Source organism: Anomaloglossus baeobatrachus, chromosome 8, assembly GCF_048569485.1.
Source record: "Anomaloglossus baeobatrachus isolate aAnoBae1 chromosome 8, aAnoBae1.hap1, whole genome shotgun sequence".
Lineage (NCBI taxonomy): Eukaryota > Metazoa > Chordata > Amphibia > Anura > Aromobatidae > Anomaloglossus > Anomaloglossus baeobatrachus.
This window is the reverse complement of record NC_134360.1, coordinates 166900669-166919474: the sequence shown is the minus strand read 5'-3', so window position 1 is coordinate 166919474 and position 18806 is coordinate 166900669. Positions and strand designations below refer to the sequence as shown.

General features: G+C 45.0%; 1 protein-coding gene across 1 annotated transcript in view; it reads right to left on the bottom strand.

Moving 5' to 3' along the window:
- Positions 1–13059: 13059 nt before the first annotated feature.
- LOC142249348 (pancreatic alpha-amylase-like) overlaps positions 13060–18806 on the bottom strand; it is a 34055-nt gene continuing 28308 nt past the window's right edge. The window contains exons 9-10 of the mRNA XM_075320973.1: positions 13556–13681; positions 13060–13249 (exon numbers count right to left, since the gene is read on the bottom strand). Coding sequence (XP_075177088.1) covers positions 13060–13249; positions 13556–13681 — 316 coding nt within the window. The remainder of the gene's footprint in view (positions 13250–13555; positions 13682–18806) is intronic.

Sequence of the window (18806 nt, the reverse complement as noted above, 5' to 3'; positions counted from 1 at the left end):
CTGGAGCGCAGGTTAGGGGCTCTTTCAGCCACTGAGGTGGTCTCTCTCACAATACCTCCCTTAGAGGACATCCCTGTCCCTATGGACATCTCTAGGGTTGGTGCAACTCGGTCATCGAGTCGCAAGGGTACTTCCTGTTTAACTTGTGGCCAGTCTGGTCATTATGCCAACCGTTGCCCAAAGCGTCAGGTTAAGCAGCCGCGATCGGTCACCATAGCTAGTGGCAGACTGGATCAGGCATCATCCATTAGGGTGATGTGTCCTGTGTCCATATCCTTTAGGGGTCAACCTGGTCCACACGGGCATGTGTGGACACAGGATCTGGGGATAATCATATCTCCTCCTCTTTTGCTCAGCAGCATGCCATCCTGCTGGTGCAAATGCCAAGGCCAGTGAGAGTGTATGTGGTAGATGGGTCCTTTTTATCCAAGATAATTCACCACCGGACGGTGCCCATTACCCTTGCCATGTCATCTGGGCATAGGGATACCAATTTGTTCTTGGTTCTCCCTATGCGTGCAGATGATATTCTGCTGGGCATGCCCTGGCTGAAGCAGCATTCCCCACATATCAAGTGGTCATCAGGGGAGATTGTACGGTGGAGCAAGTTTTGTAGCTCCCACTGCATATCTCCATCTCCCGCCTATCGCACAGTGTGGACACAGGAGCTGGGGATAATCTTGCCCAAAGCATCAGGTTAAGCAGCTGCGATCGGTCACCATAGCTAGTGGCAGACTGGACCAGGCATCATCCATTAGGGTGATGTGTCCTGTGTCCATATCCTTTAGGGGTCAACCTGGTCCACACGGGCATATGTGGACACAGGATCTGGGGATAATCTTATCTCCTCCTCTTTTGCCCAGCAGCATGCCATCCTGCTGGTGCAAATGCCAAGGCCATTGAGAGTCTGTATGGTAGATGGGTCCTTTTTATCCAACATAATTCACCACCAGACAGTGCCCATTACCCTTGCCATGTCATCTGGGCATGGGGAGACCAATTTATTCTTGGTTCTCCCTACGCATGCAGATGATATTCTGCTGGGCATGCCTTGGCTGAAGCAGCATTCCCCACATATCAAGTGGTCGTCAGGGGAGATTGTACGGTGGAGCAAGTTTTGTAGCTCCCACTGAATATCTCCATCTCCCGCCTATCGCACAGTGATACCTGTGGCGACTACGGACCATCCAAGTGGGGGGGCCGCTAGAGGAGGGGGTACTGTTATGAATCGGCGGTGCCATAGCCACAAGCAGCTTGCTGCGGTTCCTGTTACGCCCAGGTGCCGGCCACCATTTTTGGCCGTGCCTCTGGTTGTCCAGCTGGCTGTTTCCTCCTCCATGTCTAAGTGTGGAGAGGCGGCTAGTGCGCATACGTGTGCTGATTTACCCCAGCCAGAGCCTAAGTCCAGTGTTTCGCCTAGTGAGCATGCTCAGCCTGATAGTCTCATTTCTGAGGCTAAGTCCTCAGTTCAGGCTACTGAGCATGCTCCCACAGTTGGTGCGAAAAGTCTCTTTGCACAGGTACTTGGACTGCGTTGTATGTCTAAGTCCTGCGTTTTGCCTACTGAGCGTGCTCAGGCACTTAGTGCATTGGAGGTTAAGTCCGGGAAGGACTTCACTGGGCATGTCTGTGAGGTGGCAGGCCATGATAGGCCAGAGGGCATCAGGTGTCCTCCTGATGATGTGGCCACTTCAGACTGGCTCGCGGAGGCCTGCCCTTATGACCTGGCACCCCACCATTTGTCGACAGACGATGACTAGTGAGGTGTTTGGGGCGTCGCTGCCATAAGGTCATCAGTGACATGGCAGTGCCAGATAGGCCACTGGTGATGTCACTGATGACAAGGCACTCTGCTATTGGCCCCTGGAGGTGCCATTGTGGTCCACCCTAGGTTTGGGGTGGACCTAGATTATAAAAGGGACTGGAGACAACATGGAGGTGCGCAGTCTTCTTATATGCTCAGACAGAGCACACCTCCATGTTTAGAGCCTCATTGCGGCATAAGCCTTTAGATTGGAAGCGGTAAGCAGAGATAAGCGCCCGGTGCTTGTCACGCCAAGACACCCATGGCTCAGCACGTTAGGGTCAAGTGCTGGGCTTCCATCTCCTACCATCCAGTCCTGCTAGTGCAGCCCAGTGGAGTGAACTGGGCTGCGGCTGCTGCGCCACCTGTCTGGTTGTGTCCCCTACGTGCACGGACAGCGTACCCCAGGACCACTGCGGCATTAACAGGGAATTCCTCTGTATTCTCTGCCTAACCTTTGGGTTGCCAGCAGCTCCTTTGTCATCTAGATCACAGTGGGCCCTAACTGGCGATTGGAATATATACCACCTTATCCTAATCTGCCAGTCCCCCTGTAACAACATGTCTCCAAAAATTAAGGTCTTTGTTCCTGTGGGCATTTGCAAGCATTAATCTAGCTTACAAATGTTTCTTTTGGAGTGATGGCTTCTTCCTGGAAGAGTGGCCTTTCAGCCCATGTTGATACAGTACTCGTTTCACTGTGGATAATGACACAGTCTTACCTGCTTCCACCAGCATCTTCACAAGGTCTTTTGCTTTTGTTCTTGGGTTGATATGCACATGTCTAACCAAAGCATGTTAATCTCTGGCACACAGAACCCGTCTCCTTCGTGAGCAGTATGATGGCTGGACATTCCCATCTTGTTTTTGCTTATATACAATTGTTTGTACAGATGAACAAGCAACAGGCACCTTCAGGTTATCTGAAAATTGCACCCAAGGATGAACCAGGCTTGCAAGTCCGCAGTTCTCTTCCTGAGATCTTGGCTGATTTCTTTTTAGTTTCCCATGATGCTAAATGCGATGTCGTTGCGTGTGACACCTATGAGCGATTTTGAATCGTCGCAAAAACGCTCAAAATCGCTAATCGGCGACATGCCCCACTATTCCCAATTATCGTTGCTGCTGCGTGTACGATGTAGTTTGTCGTTCCTGCGGCAGCACACATCGCTATGTGAGACACTGCAGGAAGGAGGAACCTCACCTAACCTGCGGCCCCCGGCAATGAGGAAGGAAGAAGGTGGGTTGGATGTTACATCCCGCTCATCTCCGCCCCTCCGCTTCTATTGGGTGCCCGCTTAGTGACGTTGCAATGACGCCAAACGAACCGCCCCCTTAGAAAGGAGGCGTTTCGCCGGTCACAGCGTCATCGCTAGGCTGGTAAGTAGTGTGACGGGTTTGAGTGATGTTATGCGCTACGGGCAGCGATTTGCCCATGTCGCACAACCGATGGGGGCGGGTACGCACGCTAGCGATATTGGTAACGATATCGCAGCGTGTAAAGCGGCCTTTAGTGTATGTAAACTTTTGACTTTGCAGAAAGTAATAAAAATGCCTTAATACATTCTCTCTCTGATTATTATGGCATTTGGCAAATATAAATTATTTTGGTTTCTAATTAACCTAAAATATATATATATATATACACAGTACAGACCAAAACTTTGGACACACCTTCTCATTCAAAGAGTTTTCTTTATTTTCATGACTCTGAAAATTGTAGATTCACATTGAAGGCATCAAAACTATAAATTAACACATGTGGAATGAAATACTTAACAAAAAAGTGTGAAACAACTGAAAATATGTCTTATATTCTAGGTTCTTCAAAGTAGCCACCTTATGCTTTGATTACTGTTTTGCACACTCTTGGCATTCTTGGCATTCTCTTATTTAGCTTCAAGAGGTAGTCACCGGAAATGGTTTTCACTTCACAGGTGTGCCCTGTCAGGTTTAATAAGTGAGATTTCTTGCCTTATAAATGGGATTGGGACCATCAGTTGTGTTGTGCAGAAGTCTGGTGAATACACAGCTGATAGTCCTACTGAATAGACTGTTTGAATTTGTATTATGTCAAGAAAAAAGCAGCTAAGTAAAGAAAAACGAGTGGCCATTATTACTTTAAGAAATGAAGGTCAGTCAGTCTGAAAAATTGGGAAAACTTTGAAAGTGTCCTCATGTGCAGTGGCAAAAACCATCAAACACTACAAAGAAACTGGCTCACATGAGGACCGCTCCAGGAAAGGAAGACCAAGAGCCACCTCTGCTGCGGAGGATAAGTTTATTCGAGTCACCAGCCTCAGAAATCGCAGGTTAACAGCAGCTCAGATTAGAGACCAGGTCAATGCCACACTAATCAGAATGAATTTGCTTAGGAAACTCAAAAATTTGGATAAAATGGTGACATACCACCTCAGCTGATGACTCTGTGGTCTGGTCTTTAGTGGGTACCACTCTTTGTGTTTAGTAAAGTGGTCTGTCATCACTAAACAATAAGAGTGTAACTAGAGTACCCTATTTTCACCTAGTCAGTCATGAGTATCTCCAGTGAAGTGGATGTCTGCATGGTCTGAATTGGAACTATCTGTTCCAGACCTTTGCTCAGCCCACTGGCTCGACATTTCTTACAGACTTCTGTCACCATCTTTTCCAGACTTTGGCAGAACATGAATCTTTGTAACCACTTATGTCTTTTCACTACCAAAATGAGCCTCTCTCTCATCAGCCTCCCAAGTGACTGTTGTATTGGGAATCACAATTTGTGATTGGTGTGTCAACTCTATTTGTAGATAAATCTTGTCACACAAGAGACCCTATATCACATACAGTTTATCCAATTATTACAGAAGTTTATCTCCCTCTAAAGCACTTCTGTCCTCTCTTCCGGCTGGGGCGAAATATTTGTCTGGATCCAGTGTTTCACACATTCCACAGCTCTGTTACCATCTTCAGTTTGCACCCAGTCCAACTGAATTTTTCCAAGCACATCCCAGGTGCCATCCCACTTGAATGCACCTTATTCTGGGAGATAGGCAGCAGGTCAAGATTGGAAGTCTTAATGTTCTCAAATTCATCATCAATACTCTTGTCCAATGACCCCATTGGGATCCAAGACCATTTTCTCTTCAAAAAGAAGAGTTAGTTAAGAAAATAAATGGAAAACTCTTTAATTGTGAGTACTGAGCCAGAGGTCTCAAAGATTGGTTCACACAAGATTTTCGGGCTAACTTACTAACTAATTTTGGCACCAAACTCCAAGTCCGTGTGCCCACACACACTGGGATCTTTGTGGCAGGGCCTGAGCTCAAGGCTCAATGACCCCAAACAGGTCACTGCCGAGTTTGTTGGTTGTACGATTGGCCATCAGTTGAATGACCAAGCCACGGATGATGGACTTGCCTCTCTTTTTAAAACACTAAATGACAAGGAGGACTTTGTCAAAAATCACAAAAAATGTCTTTAATTGTGAGCACTGAGCCCAAGGTCTCAAAGTTCGGTTCACACAAGATTTTGGCCTAACTTGCTAACTAATTTTTACGCCAAACTCCAAGTCCACTTACAAGCACTCACTGGGATTTCTGTGGTGGGGCCTGTGAGGGATCCTGCACCCGGTTCCTTCACTGCCTTTTTGATATGCACCGCTTAATTTAATAAAAAAGGAATGTTTTTTACCGGAGATTCGGTGTGCCGCTGGACTTATTTCTATATGGTTCCACATACCTACAGCTATCCTATTTCATCAGCGAGCACCAAGAACCGGAGCCTCACTAAGGGAATACTGCTTCTAATCCACTCCTCCCCAGGATTGTGAACAGATCGTACAGCGGTTGTGCAGAACCACATGTATTTTTTGCACACATGAGATATTTATATGTTTACTTGAAAACTGTTATGTTCTTCTAAGGATTCAGGACTTACATGATGTAACCACTAGAGATGAGCGATCCTGATCAACAAAGATTGGAAAATGTTAAAATCGTATGCTTTTTATCCAGATCGGATAGGGATCAGACATTAGAGCATTTACGGCAAAAAACAGCCATCTTGCCAAGGATTGGTAAATGATCAGATGGAAAAAACCATTCTCTCCCTGCCAATCACAGCCATGTCAAGTATTGGCATGGCAGTGATCGGCCACTGTGATTGTACATTTAGAACATGATTATTCTTGCGTCATAATTAGGTTACTGAATTCACCAGAAGATTTCTTCCTACGTGCACAGTCGCCCCTCAATGACAACAGTTCTGGGTCACATCATCATGTGCTAATCAAGCAGGTGACCATTAGTGATGAGCGAGTATGCTTGTCACTACTCGGTACTCGCACGAGTATCACTGCACTCGGGTTACTCGGCGGGTACCGAGTAATTTCGCGATACTCGTGCTGTACTCGTGGTCTTCATCCCTGCATGTTGGCGCTCTTTTGAGAGCCAGCCCTCATGCGGGGATTGGCTGGCAGACCACTGAAATGCCACAGCCCTGTTAGTTGTGGAATTGCAGTGATTGGCCGGCCTGCACAGCGTGACCGAGCCTTTATACCGGCGGGCGCGCTGTGCTCTGCACACAGCCATCTCATATTCCCTGCTTTCCCCACCCACAGGCGCCTATGATTGGTTGCAGTGAGACACGCCCCCACGCTGAGTGACAGGTGTCTCACTGCACCCAATCACAGCAGCCGGTGGGCGTGTCTATACTGTGCAGTAAAATAAATAAATAAATAATTAAAAAAAACGGCGTGCGGTCCCCCCAATTTTAATACCAGCCAGATAAAGCCATACAGCTGAAGGCTGGGGGCCGCTGACCGGCTTGTCGAGTCATCTTGGGTCACCTGACTGGGAGTTTCTCGGTCATATGGCTCTGACGCGGCCGCCGCTTTGCGTCCCACCGTGTCGTGTCAGCGCGAGCGTCATTGCACGGCCTGCTTCTGATTGGCTGCCATATGGGTTATAAACCCGGCACTTCCTGACTACATTACCGCCCCATGATGAAGGTATTCGAAACGGCCGTCGGGCCACTTCCTGCTGCTTATTTGCACGTGTTTATTCAACTAACTATCAGGTATGGTGATTACCACACTGTGTGTGATCATGTAATAGTAGTATTTATGGGACTTAGTAATCTAGCTTCCTCCTGCCGTATTTACCATGTTTATCTAGCTGTTTGGTATGGAGACTACCATATTATGTGTTGCCAGGTAATTATAACACCATGGGACACAATGACTCCTGGGAAGTCCCTCAATACACTGTGGTGATCCTATTTATTGGCTAGCTATTTAACCATGGTATGTAAATTATTTGATTATTTGTAGCTGGGGACCACCCATTATACAATTTAGCTGCAGTGGTTTATGGAATTTTTTGATTGTTATTATTGATCAGACTCTGGGTGACTGTCCATTTATAATTGATGCATCTCTCTATTAATGTTTGATGATTGCTGATGTCTACTGTTGTATATGGTGACCGACAGGAGTTTTTGCTATTACACTAAGAGGGGTAGTTGTGTATTATGCTTTATTAACTTATTTTATTATATTAATTGATATATATACCCCATATTGGTGGTTGCAGGATTCTCCTGTGTACCTATATAACTCCAGGCCATCATTCGGACATTGTGTGAGAGAGATGTATATGGTGTCACTGTATTTAATTTTTCCTGAGATTGTGATACCACTGTGGCGGTTATTTTCATATACTAAAAATGTATTAATCTCCCTGGCCTTCTTTTATATGTAAGCCACGTACCTTTATTTTTACTACTAGTCACGTGCAATATCCAGCTGGATATGATTATTGTTCACCGCTAATTTTTCTATATTGTATGTATTCACCCACTGCTCTATTGAAATCTATTTCATATATATATAAAATATTATTACAATAAATATTTCTTTGACGGTAATTGGACGTCGTTCGCCTTTTCTTGTTTTCTTCACAGCTGAAGGCTGGTATTCTCAGGATGGGGAGCCCCACGTTATGGGGAGCCCCCCAGCCTAACAATATCAGTCAGCAGCCGCCCAGAATTGCCGCATACATTAGATGCGACAGTTCTGGGACTGTACCCGGCTCTTCCCGATTTACCCTAGTGCGTTGGCAAATCGGGGTAATAAGGAGTTAATGGCAGCCCATAGCTGCCAATAAGTCCTAGATTGATCATGTCAGGCGTCTTCCTGAGATTCCTTCCATGATTAATCTGTAAATTACAGTTAAAAAAAACACACACCCGAAAAATCCTTTATTAGAAATAAAAAACAATAACAAAGACCCTCATCACCAATTTATTAACCCCCACAAAGCCCTCCATGTCCGGCGTAATCCACGGACCTCCAGCGTCGCGTCCAGCTCTGCTGCATGCAGGTGACAGGAGCTGCAGAATACACCGCCGCTCCTGTCAGCTTCACACAGCAACTGAGGTGAGTAGCGCGATCAGCTGCTGTCAGTCAGGTAACTCACGGCCACCGCTGGATCCAGCGGTGGCTGCGATTAACCTCAGTGACAGCTCAGCTGATCGCGATACTCTCCTCAGTTGCTGCGTGGAGCTGACCGGTGCAGCGGTGAGTAGCGCGATCAGCTGAGCTGTCACTGAGGTTACCCGCGGCCACCGCTGCATCCACCGCTGGATCCAGGTAACCTCAGTGACAGCTCAGCTGATCGCGCGGCTGTCTTCAGTTGCTGTGTGAAGCTGACAGGAGCGGCGGTGTATTCTGCAGCTCCTGTCACCTTCATGCAGCAGAGCTGGATGCGATGCTGGAGGACTGTGGATTACGCCGGACATGGAGGGTTTGTCGGGATTAATAAATTGGTGATGAGGGACTTTGTTAGTGTTTTTTATTTCTAATAAAGGATTTTTCGGGTGTGTGTGTTTTTTAACTGTAATTTACAGATTAATCATGGAAGGAATCTCGGGGAGATGCCTGACATGATTAATCTAGGACTTATTGGCGGCTATGGGCTGCCATTAACTCCTTATTACCCCGATTTGCCAACGCACTAGGGTAAATTGGGAAGAGCCGGGTACAGTCCCAGAACTGTCGCATATAATGTATGCGGCAATTCTGGGCGGCTGCTGACTGATATTGTTAGGCTGGGGTGCTCCCCATAACGTGGAGCTCCCCATCCTGAGAATACCAGCCTTCAACTGTATGGCTTTATCTGGCTGGTATTAAAATTGGGGGGGACCACACACCTTTTTTTTAATTATTTAATTATTTATTTCACTGCACAGTATAGACACGCCCACCGGCTGCTGTGTTTGGGTGCAGTGAGACACCTGTCACTCAGCGTGGGGGCGTTTCTCACTGCAACCAATCATAGGCGCTGAAAAGCAGGAAAGCAGGGAATACGAGATTGATTAATGAGCGGCCGGCTTTTTCAAAAGAGGAAAAGCCGCCAGAGTTTAGTGAACAGCTGTGCAGCGCCGCAGCAGTGATCGGGGAACGGTAAGTATGAGAGAGGGGGGAGACTGACCGACACACTGTGAGAGGGGGACAGACAAGACAGAGAGAGACAGACAGAGCGAGACCGACCGACGGGAGATAGAATGAAAAAAAAATTACCGACATCGCTAGTAAAAAGCACAAAACATGCATTTTGGACATCGGAGTGCCACACAATGTTTTTACGTAAAATCTTTCATGTAATAATCTCAAAAAGTAACATACACCAGCTCTATATCACTATTGGGTATGTGCCCTTAACATTTCCGCCATGAAAATTCATTTTGGTGTCATTTTGGGAGGTTTTCTGGTGAGTCCGTAAAAATGGCGTAAAACTCGGACAAAATTGTTCACAGCTGTGACTTTTGAGTGATAAATGCTTCAAGGGGTCTTCCCCATGCTGTTGCCATGTCATTTGAGCACTCTTCTGAGACTTTTGTGACATTTTTAGGGTTTCTACATGCTGCCGGGGGTCATTTCAGAAAAATACTCGGGTCTCCCATAGGATAACATTGGGCTCGGTGCTCGGGTCGAGTACACGAGTATCTTGGGATGCTCGGCCCGAGCCTCGAGCACCCGAGCTTTTTGGTACTCACTCATCACTACTGACCATCATTACTACCCCTATATGTAGTAGACAAAAACACTTATATACAGTTAGGTCCAGAAATATTTGGACAGTGACACAATTTTCGCGAGTTGGGCTCTGCATGCCACCACATTGGATTTGAAATGAAACCTCTACAACAGAATTCAAGTGCAGATTGTAACGTTTAATTTGAAGGTTTGAACAAAAATATCTGATAGAAATTGTAGGAATTGTACACATTTCTTTACAAACACTCCACATTTTTGGAGGTCAAAAGTAATTGGACAAATAAACCAAACCCAAAAAAAAATTTTTTATTTTCAATATTTTGTTGCGACTCCTTTGGAGGCAATCACTGCCTTAAGTCTGGAACCCATGGACATCACCAAACGCTGGGTTTCCTCCTTCTTAATGCTTTGCCAGGCCTTTACAGCCGCAGCCTTCAGGTCTTGCTTGTTTGTGGGTCTTTCCGTCTTAAGTCTGGATTTGATCAAGTGAAATGCATGCTCAATTGGGTTAAGATCTGGTGATTGACTTGGCCATTGCAGAATGTTCCACTTTTTTTCACTCATGAACTCCTGGGTAGCTTTGGCTGTATGCTTGGGGTCATTGTCCATCTGTACTATGAAGCGCCGTCCGATCAACTTTGCGGCATTTGGCTGAATCTGGGCTGAAAGTATATCCCGGTACACTTCAGAATTCATCCGGCTACTCTTGTCTGCTGTTATGTCATCAATAAACACAAGTGACCCAGTGCCATTGAAAGCCATGCATGCCCGTGCCATCACGTTGCCTCCACCATGTTTTACAGAGGATGTGGTGTGCCTTGGATCATGTGTCGTTCCCTTTCTTCTCCAAACTTTTTTCTTCCCATCATTCTGGTACAGGTTGATCTTGGTCTCATCTGTCCATAGAATACTTTTCCAGAACTGAGCTGGCTTCATGAGGTGTTTTTCAGCAAATTTAACTCTGGCCTGTCTATTTTTGGAATTGATGAATGGTTTGCATCTAGATGTGAACCCTTTGTATTTACTTTCATAGAGTCTTCTCTTTACTGTTGACTTAGAGACAGATACACCTACTTCACTGAGAGTGTTCTGGACTTCAGTTGATGTTGTGAATGGGTTCTTCTTCACCAAAGAAAGTATGCGGCGATCATTCACCACTGTTGTCATCCGTGGACGCCCAGGCCTTTTTGAGTTCCCAAGCTCACCAGTCAATTCCTTTTTTCTCAGAATGTACTCGACTGTTGATTTTGCTACTCCAAGCATGTCTGCTATCTCTCTGATGGATTTTTTCTTTTTTTTCAGCCTCAGGATGTTCTGCTTCACCTCAATTGAGAGTTCCTTAGACCGCATGTTGTCTGGTCACAGCAACAGCTTCCAAATGCAAAACCACACACCTGTAATCAACCCCAGACCTTTTAACTACTTCATTGATTACAGGTTAACGAGGGAGACGCCTTCATAGTTAATTGCAGCCCTTAGAGTCCCTTGTCCAATTACTTTTGGTCCCTTGAAAAAGAGGAGGCTATGCATTACAGAGCTATGATTCCTAAACCCTTTCTCCGATTTGGATGTGAAAACTCTCCTATTGCAGCTGGGAGTGTGCACTTTCAGCCCATATTATATATATAATTGTATTTCTGAACATGTTTTTGTAAACAGCTAAAATAACAAAACTTGTGTCACTGTCCAAATATTTCTGGACCTAACTGTATGCACTCCCCTAGACAAAACTAACACAGAACACCCATTGTGGTTTCACCCTGACCCTGACCATCTGCACTTTTAAATATGGGAAAGTAACATAAATGAGGTATTTAATTTTCAGTTAGTTTTTTTCCACGTTTGGCTTTATTGTGAACTTCCCCCATCTTACTAACAACAACGTAATACTCTCTTTATCTAACCTCGGTGCGACTTTCTTTTAACACCTTGTCACTTTCATTATATAGCTCCTCTTGCATATACAGCCTATTGTTACAGACTATTGAATAGGATCTAACGTTATTAACCATTTTCTGTCATAACTTAAGTATATCAATTAATTTTTCTAAAATTGGCGACCTATGCATTAGTTTATATTTGTGCAAATTTACAAATCAGGTGCATTGGACTTCTCCATTTATTTTTTTAAAGTATTTTATATTTCATTGTTATAAATTAATTCAATAAAGATTTGGTCATTTTTACAATAAGAATATAGCACTTTGTTGTGTAATTTTTCACATAAGTATTCTGTCTTTTGGAGGTTATTCAGTGAACCTCTTGTCTATTTTTTCATAGTTCAAGGACCATGCTGTCCTGTTGACAATGTTTTTTTAGCTGGATTACCTTGATTTAGTCATGTGATTTTTTTTTTTAAAATATTTTTTACACTTGTAAATTTATTTCATTGTTAATGGAACAGAAGTTCAACAGTCACTTTATGTATTTGCTTTGTACAAGGGATATTGAAAAGTTTTGCTTGCTAAATCTAGATATGTGTGTTGTGTAGTTTAAGTCTTATGAAATACTTATTGATAGCCGTCTTGCCTTAGTTTCCAGTGTTACGCAGGTCTTCTTCTCAATCACAAGACTGATAGTCCATATTGTCGAAGTTTGTCTGTGAACCAAAAGTGGCTTTTACAATGTAAGTCAATGGAGCCTCAGAATGACGGGCTAAAGGTTAACATTGTAAAAGAGATTTCTGGTTCGCAAAGAGAACCCAATACATCAAGACCGGTGTGAGGTCAGTCGCTTGTGATTCATGAAGAGGAGTATGCCTTTTCATAAACCAGGACCATCAGACGAGTGGTGAGCACTATTTTATGCACCTTGCCATGAATCCCACTCCAGTGAATAAAATTGTGGTGTAGCGAATGCCACTAATCGTCATGAATACACAGGTACTGTATTTAAACAGGTATAGAGAATAAAATTTTTCTTGGGGGTGCTTCTTTACATGCAGAAGGGAATGCTTCCCTTGATTAGTTTTCACAATTCTGAAATCATTATCACAAAAACGCTCACACGTAGTCAAGGCCTTTATTTTGGTGATAGTCAATATCCCTTTAATCAGTGATGAAAATATAAAATGGAGTTATACCAAAGAAGATACTGGGAAAACATTCTACTCTACATGTAGCTGGGAAATGTCTTGTAAAAGCAGAAGTTTCTCCAGACTATGGACCTCACTTCAGAAAAAATGGTTTAGAAGGTTTGTTTTTCTTTAAATGAGACTTTACAATCTGGCGTCAACATGAATAGCCGCAAAGGGATCTTCATCATTGTTACTGATCTGGAAGCGACCATTGCCATTGCCGTCAACACCGATCTGTCTACCGGTGCAGCGACCACCCTCCTTTTGTCCAGAAATGACATCACAATAGGTTCCAGCAGGAAGACCAGTGTACAGAGTGACATCCATATACCTAAAATAAAAAAACATGGTTAAAGTATGAAATATGCAACACCAACCACTATTTTTATTCCATGCACTTCTCAGGGACTCAGGTCAACTTGAACATGTTAATCACATGCATTCTGGAGATACGGAGTATAGTTATTAAAATTAATGAAAAATAATTTAACTAGACATAGGTTAATGTGTTTCATGGTAGTAAAGAGTGAGTAAATTGTCATCTACAGAAATTATTCCCACTGTATAGCCTCAGAAATAAATGTCATTTTTATTATTATGACATATACGGTAATATAAGGGTATATAAGATTCCTACCAATCATCATTATTAAAGATAATGAATCCTCTGTTTCCACGTCCAAATGCAACTTGATTACTTCCATTGTCCCACCAGTTTGAGAAGGGCTGTCCATCTACCACATTACGGAAAATAGCCATGTTCCTGAGCAGAAAAACATCGGAATCTTTATATTGTTCAGAATATTGAGACAGAGCCACATTCTGCTTTAAAATAGCATATTAACATTATAATGAACATTACCACTATATTTTAAAATGCTTTTACTGTTAAAATTAAAAGAAATGACTGTATCGAGGACTTCTCCACATGCACAAGATTTCTATTAGATATTATTATAGTGCCATTTCTTCCATGGTGTTTTACATGTGAAAAGGGGTATACATAATAAAGATCAAGTACAGTACTCATGAACAATGCAAGTTACTGACTAGTGCTGGAGAAGAGAGGAACCTTCCTACGAGGAATCACAGTCTACAAGGGATGGGTGAGCATACAGTAGGTGAGGGTAAAGCAGCGGTATAGAGGAATTATGGTTACTGTAAGTTGTAGGCTTAACAGAAGAGGTGGGTTTTCACGTTCTTTCCGAAAGTTTCTACGTTAGATGAGAGTCTGATATGTTGGGGTAGAGAGTTCCAGACTATTGGGGAGTCACGGCAGAAATCTTGTACTGTATGTATTGTGCAAAGAGGAGATAAGAGAGTAGTAGAGACAGAGATTTTGTTATGATTGGAGGTTGCATGCAGGTAAGGACTAGAGTTGAGCGCGGTTCTAGGTTCTCCAGTTCGCGGCTCGAGTGATTTTGGGGCCTGTTCTAGATCGAATTAGAACTCGAGCTTTTTTGCAAAAGCTCGATAGTTCTAGATACGTTAGAGAACGGTTCTAGCAGCAAAAAAACAGCTAATTCCCAGCTGGCTTTCCGCTGTAATAGTGTAAGTCACTCTGTGAATCACACTATTATGAAATTTCAGTGTATAGTGTGCGGGAACAGCGCCTTCAGATCACTGCTGTATGAATAATGGCGATCGCCATTTTTTTTTCCTTGTCTTCCTTCCCTAAGCGCACGTGTGTAGTGGGGAGGGCCAGCATGTCAGCCAATCCCAGACACACACACAGCTAAGTGGACTTTTAGCCAGAGAAGCAACGGCATGTGTGATAGGATGTCCATGTCACATGTCCCTGCATTATAAAAACGAGTATCTGCCCGTCCGGACGCCATTATCTCTTCTGCGTCCTTGGTGTCAGACATAACTGGCGCAGCTCCGTCATGAGTCCTATCGCCGATACTGCTGTATGCGCTACATACACAGCACTGGACAGCTTAGGGATAGCACTTTCTATCAGTCCTTTTAAGGGCTCGTACCGGCAGGGTCAGAGCCATAGGTGACAGGTCCTGAAAACAGAGACAGCGTCTGTGTAGCTAAGGTCATGGATTTCCTCGCTGCATTTCCCCATTAGGAGGGAATAGAAAGGCAGGCTTCCTTTCCTCTACCCAGAGCCCCACAATCCTGGCACTGTACCCTCCTGTCCTCTGCACACTCCAACTCATTATAACTAAGCCATTATACTAGCAAACACTGAGTGTACCTAGTGTCATCTTAAACGTGGCTATTGGACTTCTGTATAGTCCCAGTAGTGCACAGATATTTGCATTACGTCTGCCTGCATTGCACACTCCAACTGATAGTTACTAAGCCATTATACTAGCAAACACTGAGTGTACCTAGTGGCATCCTAAACGTGGCTGTTGGACTTCTGTATAGTCCCAGTAGTGCACAGATATTTGCAGCACGTCTGCCTGCATTGCACACTCAAACTGATAGTTACTAAGCCATTATACTAGGAAACACTGAGTGTACCTAGTGGCATCCTAAACGTGGCTGTTGGACTTCTGTATAGTCCCAGTAGTGCACAGATATTTGCAGCACGTCTGCCTGCATTGCACACTCCAACTCATTATAACTAAGCCATTATACTAGCAAACACTGAGTGTACCTAGTGTCATCCTAAACGTGGCTGTTGGACTTCTGTATAGTCCCAGTAGTGCACAGATATTTGCAGCACCTCTGCCTGCATTGCACACTCCAACTCATTATAACTAAGCCATTATACTAGCAAACACTGAGTGTACCTAGTGTCATCCTAAACGTGGCTATTGGACTTCTGTATAGTCCCACTAGTGCACAGATATTTGCAGCACCTCTGCCTGCATTGCACACTCCAACTCATTGTTACTAAGCCATTATACTAGCAAACACTGAGTGTACCTAGTGGCATCCTAAACGTGGCTATTGGACTTCTGTATAGTCTCACTAGTGCACAGATATTTGCAGCACCTCTGCCTGCATTGCACACTCCAACTCATTATAACTAAGCCATTATACTAGCAAACACTGAGTGTACCTAGTGGCATCCTAAACGTGGCTATTGGACTTCTGTATAGTCCCACTAGTGCACAGATATTTGCAGCACCTCTGCCTCCCTTGCACACTCCAACTCATTATAACTAAGCCATTATACTAGCAAACACTGAGTGTACCTAGTGTCATCCTAAACGTGGCTATTGGACTTCTGTATAGTCCCACTAGTGCACAGATATTTGCAGCACCTCTGCCTGCATTGCACACTCCAACTCATTGTTACTAAGCCATTATACTAGCAAACACTGAGTGTACCTAGTGGCATCCTAAACGTGGCTATTGGACTTCTGTATAGTCTCACTAGTGCACAGATATTTGCAGCACCTCTGCATGCATTGCACACTCCAACTCATTATAACTAAGCCATTATACTAGCAATTTATGCTGCCAGTTTAAGGGCCATAGTTGCATTATCAGGGATATTTATTCTTTATTATTCTGCTGTTAATAAAGCTAGACCACCACTGCAATCTACACCACCTCTCAATTTTTACTACCACATTTTCAGTGCACAATCAAAAAAAAGGGTTTGTCCGTGGGGAAGGTGGCAAAGCTCCATTATCATCTGCTGAAGATAGACCATCTACCAGCAAAAGTAAGATGTCTACTACTTACCGTGGACAATCCGATGTGCTCCCTTTTTTACGGACATAAACAACAGGAACAAAGGTAGATGATGGCCAAAAAAGGAAAATGCTTGAATGGATCTCAAGTGGTCCAACAAGTGCCCTCTCAGCCACTTCAAGTACCGCATCCAAAAAACACCAGTCCTCTGAGTTGTCATCCCAATCAAACTTGCTTTCTCCCAGCTCTGAAGTCTCCATCAGCCCTGGACAGTATGGTGGAACTGAGATGGCTGAGTCTGCAGAGCTGTTCAGTCACACTATAGCCTGGGAATCAGAGGTCTGCTCCCAAGCTACAGTGAGTACAGACCAGGAAATGGTCTGCAGTGATGCCCAGAACCTTTGTGACTCTGATTCAGGCTGTGAGGACCAAGTTTCTGAGCATAATGTTGACCCTTTGTCACAAACTGTAACACCTGTGGTTATAGACAATGAGGAACATACTGATGAAGATGAGACGCACATACCCGATTGGGATGACAACTTAAATATTCGGTCATGGCAAGAAGAGGCTCGGTCTGAGGGGGAGGGGAGTGCAAACACAACAATTGATGATGAGGTTCTAGATCCCACCTACTGTCAACCCCCAGTCAGGCACTCGAGGAGGTCAACAGAGGCGGTGGAGGAGGATGCAACCGACGACGAAGTTACCTTGCGCCTTCCTGGACAGAGTCGGAGCACTGGTAGCACGTCTACAACTGCATCCTCAGCCACCACTCTGCCTCTGAGCACTAGTCGGGGGGGCTCAGCAGGTCGCATGCCCTCTAAGCCTTGCCTAGCCTGGTCATTTTTTGACATAGAAAAAGATCGCCCAAATTATGTGATGTGTAAAATTTGTCGTGATTCTGTTAGTAGAGGTCAAAACCTCAGCAGTTTGACAACTTCTTCCATGAATCGTCACATGAATAAATATCATAGGTCCCGGTGGGAAGCTCACCGTGCTGCAATGCGGCCTAGCGGAGCGAACCATCCACGGCCTGCCCCTTCCAGTGCATCCGCATGCTCTTCATCTTCTAGGACTGTGGGGACAGCTGTCACACATAGTTTTCCACGCACAACTTCCACCACTGTAACCGCAACAGGCAGTTTGCTTGGTAGGTCGTCAGTTGGTTTGGAAGGGGAAACAAGTGAGTGTGTACAGCTCTCTCAGACATCGATAGCACCAACGTTGGATGAAGGCAACATCATGTCTCCGCCTGCACTTTCCTCACAAACCTGCATTTTTCCAGGGACACCCTACTCAACACCGTCTACACACAGCAGCCAGATCTCTGTCCCTCAGAAGTGGTCAAATAAAAGGCCATTTCCTGCGACCCATGACAAAGCTAAGAGGTTGACTCTATCCCTCTGTAAGCTCTTGGCTACCGAAATGCTGCCTTTCCGCCTAGTGGACACACAGGATTTTAGAGACCTTATGTCTGTCGCTGTGCCCCAGTACCAGATGCCTAGTCGCCACTACTTCTCTAAGAAAGGTGTGCCCGCGCTACACCAGCATGTCGCACACAACATCACCGCTTCCTTGAGAAACTTTGTGTGTGAACGGGTGCATTTCACCACCGATACTTGGACCAGTAAGCATGGACAGGGACGTTACATGTCGCTGACTGGGCACTGGGTAACTATGGTGATAGATGGTGAAGGGTCTGCTGCATAAGTCTTGCCGTCCCCACGACTTGTGTGTCAATCCTCTGTCTGTCCAAGTTCCGCCACTGCTTCTGCCTCCTCCACCTCATCTGGGTCCTCCACCTCCGCCCCAAACCTGCCTGGTCAGGCGACCAGCGTTCTCACTGCGCAGAAGGAATCACGCATCCCTCATTACTATGCTGACAGCAGAGCGCAACGGCATCAGGCGGTCTTTAGCTTGACATGTCTTGGGAATAGGAGTCACACAGCTGAGGAGTTGTGGTCAGCTCTGCGGTCAGAGTTTAATAAATGGTTGTCTCCACTCAACCTGCAGCCTAGTAAGGCCGTGTGCGACAATGCTGCAAACCTGGGTGCGGCCCTTCGCCTGGGCAAGGTGACACACGTGCCTTGTATGGCTCATGTGTTGAACCTTGTCGTCCAGCAATTTTTAACACACTATCCCGGCCTAGATGGCCTTCTGACCAGGGCACGAAAACTGTCTGCTCACTTCCGCCGTTCAACCGCCGCAGCTGAGCGACTTGCATCTCTCCAGAAGTCTTTCGGCCTGCCGGTTCATCGCCTGAAATGCGATGTGGCGACACG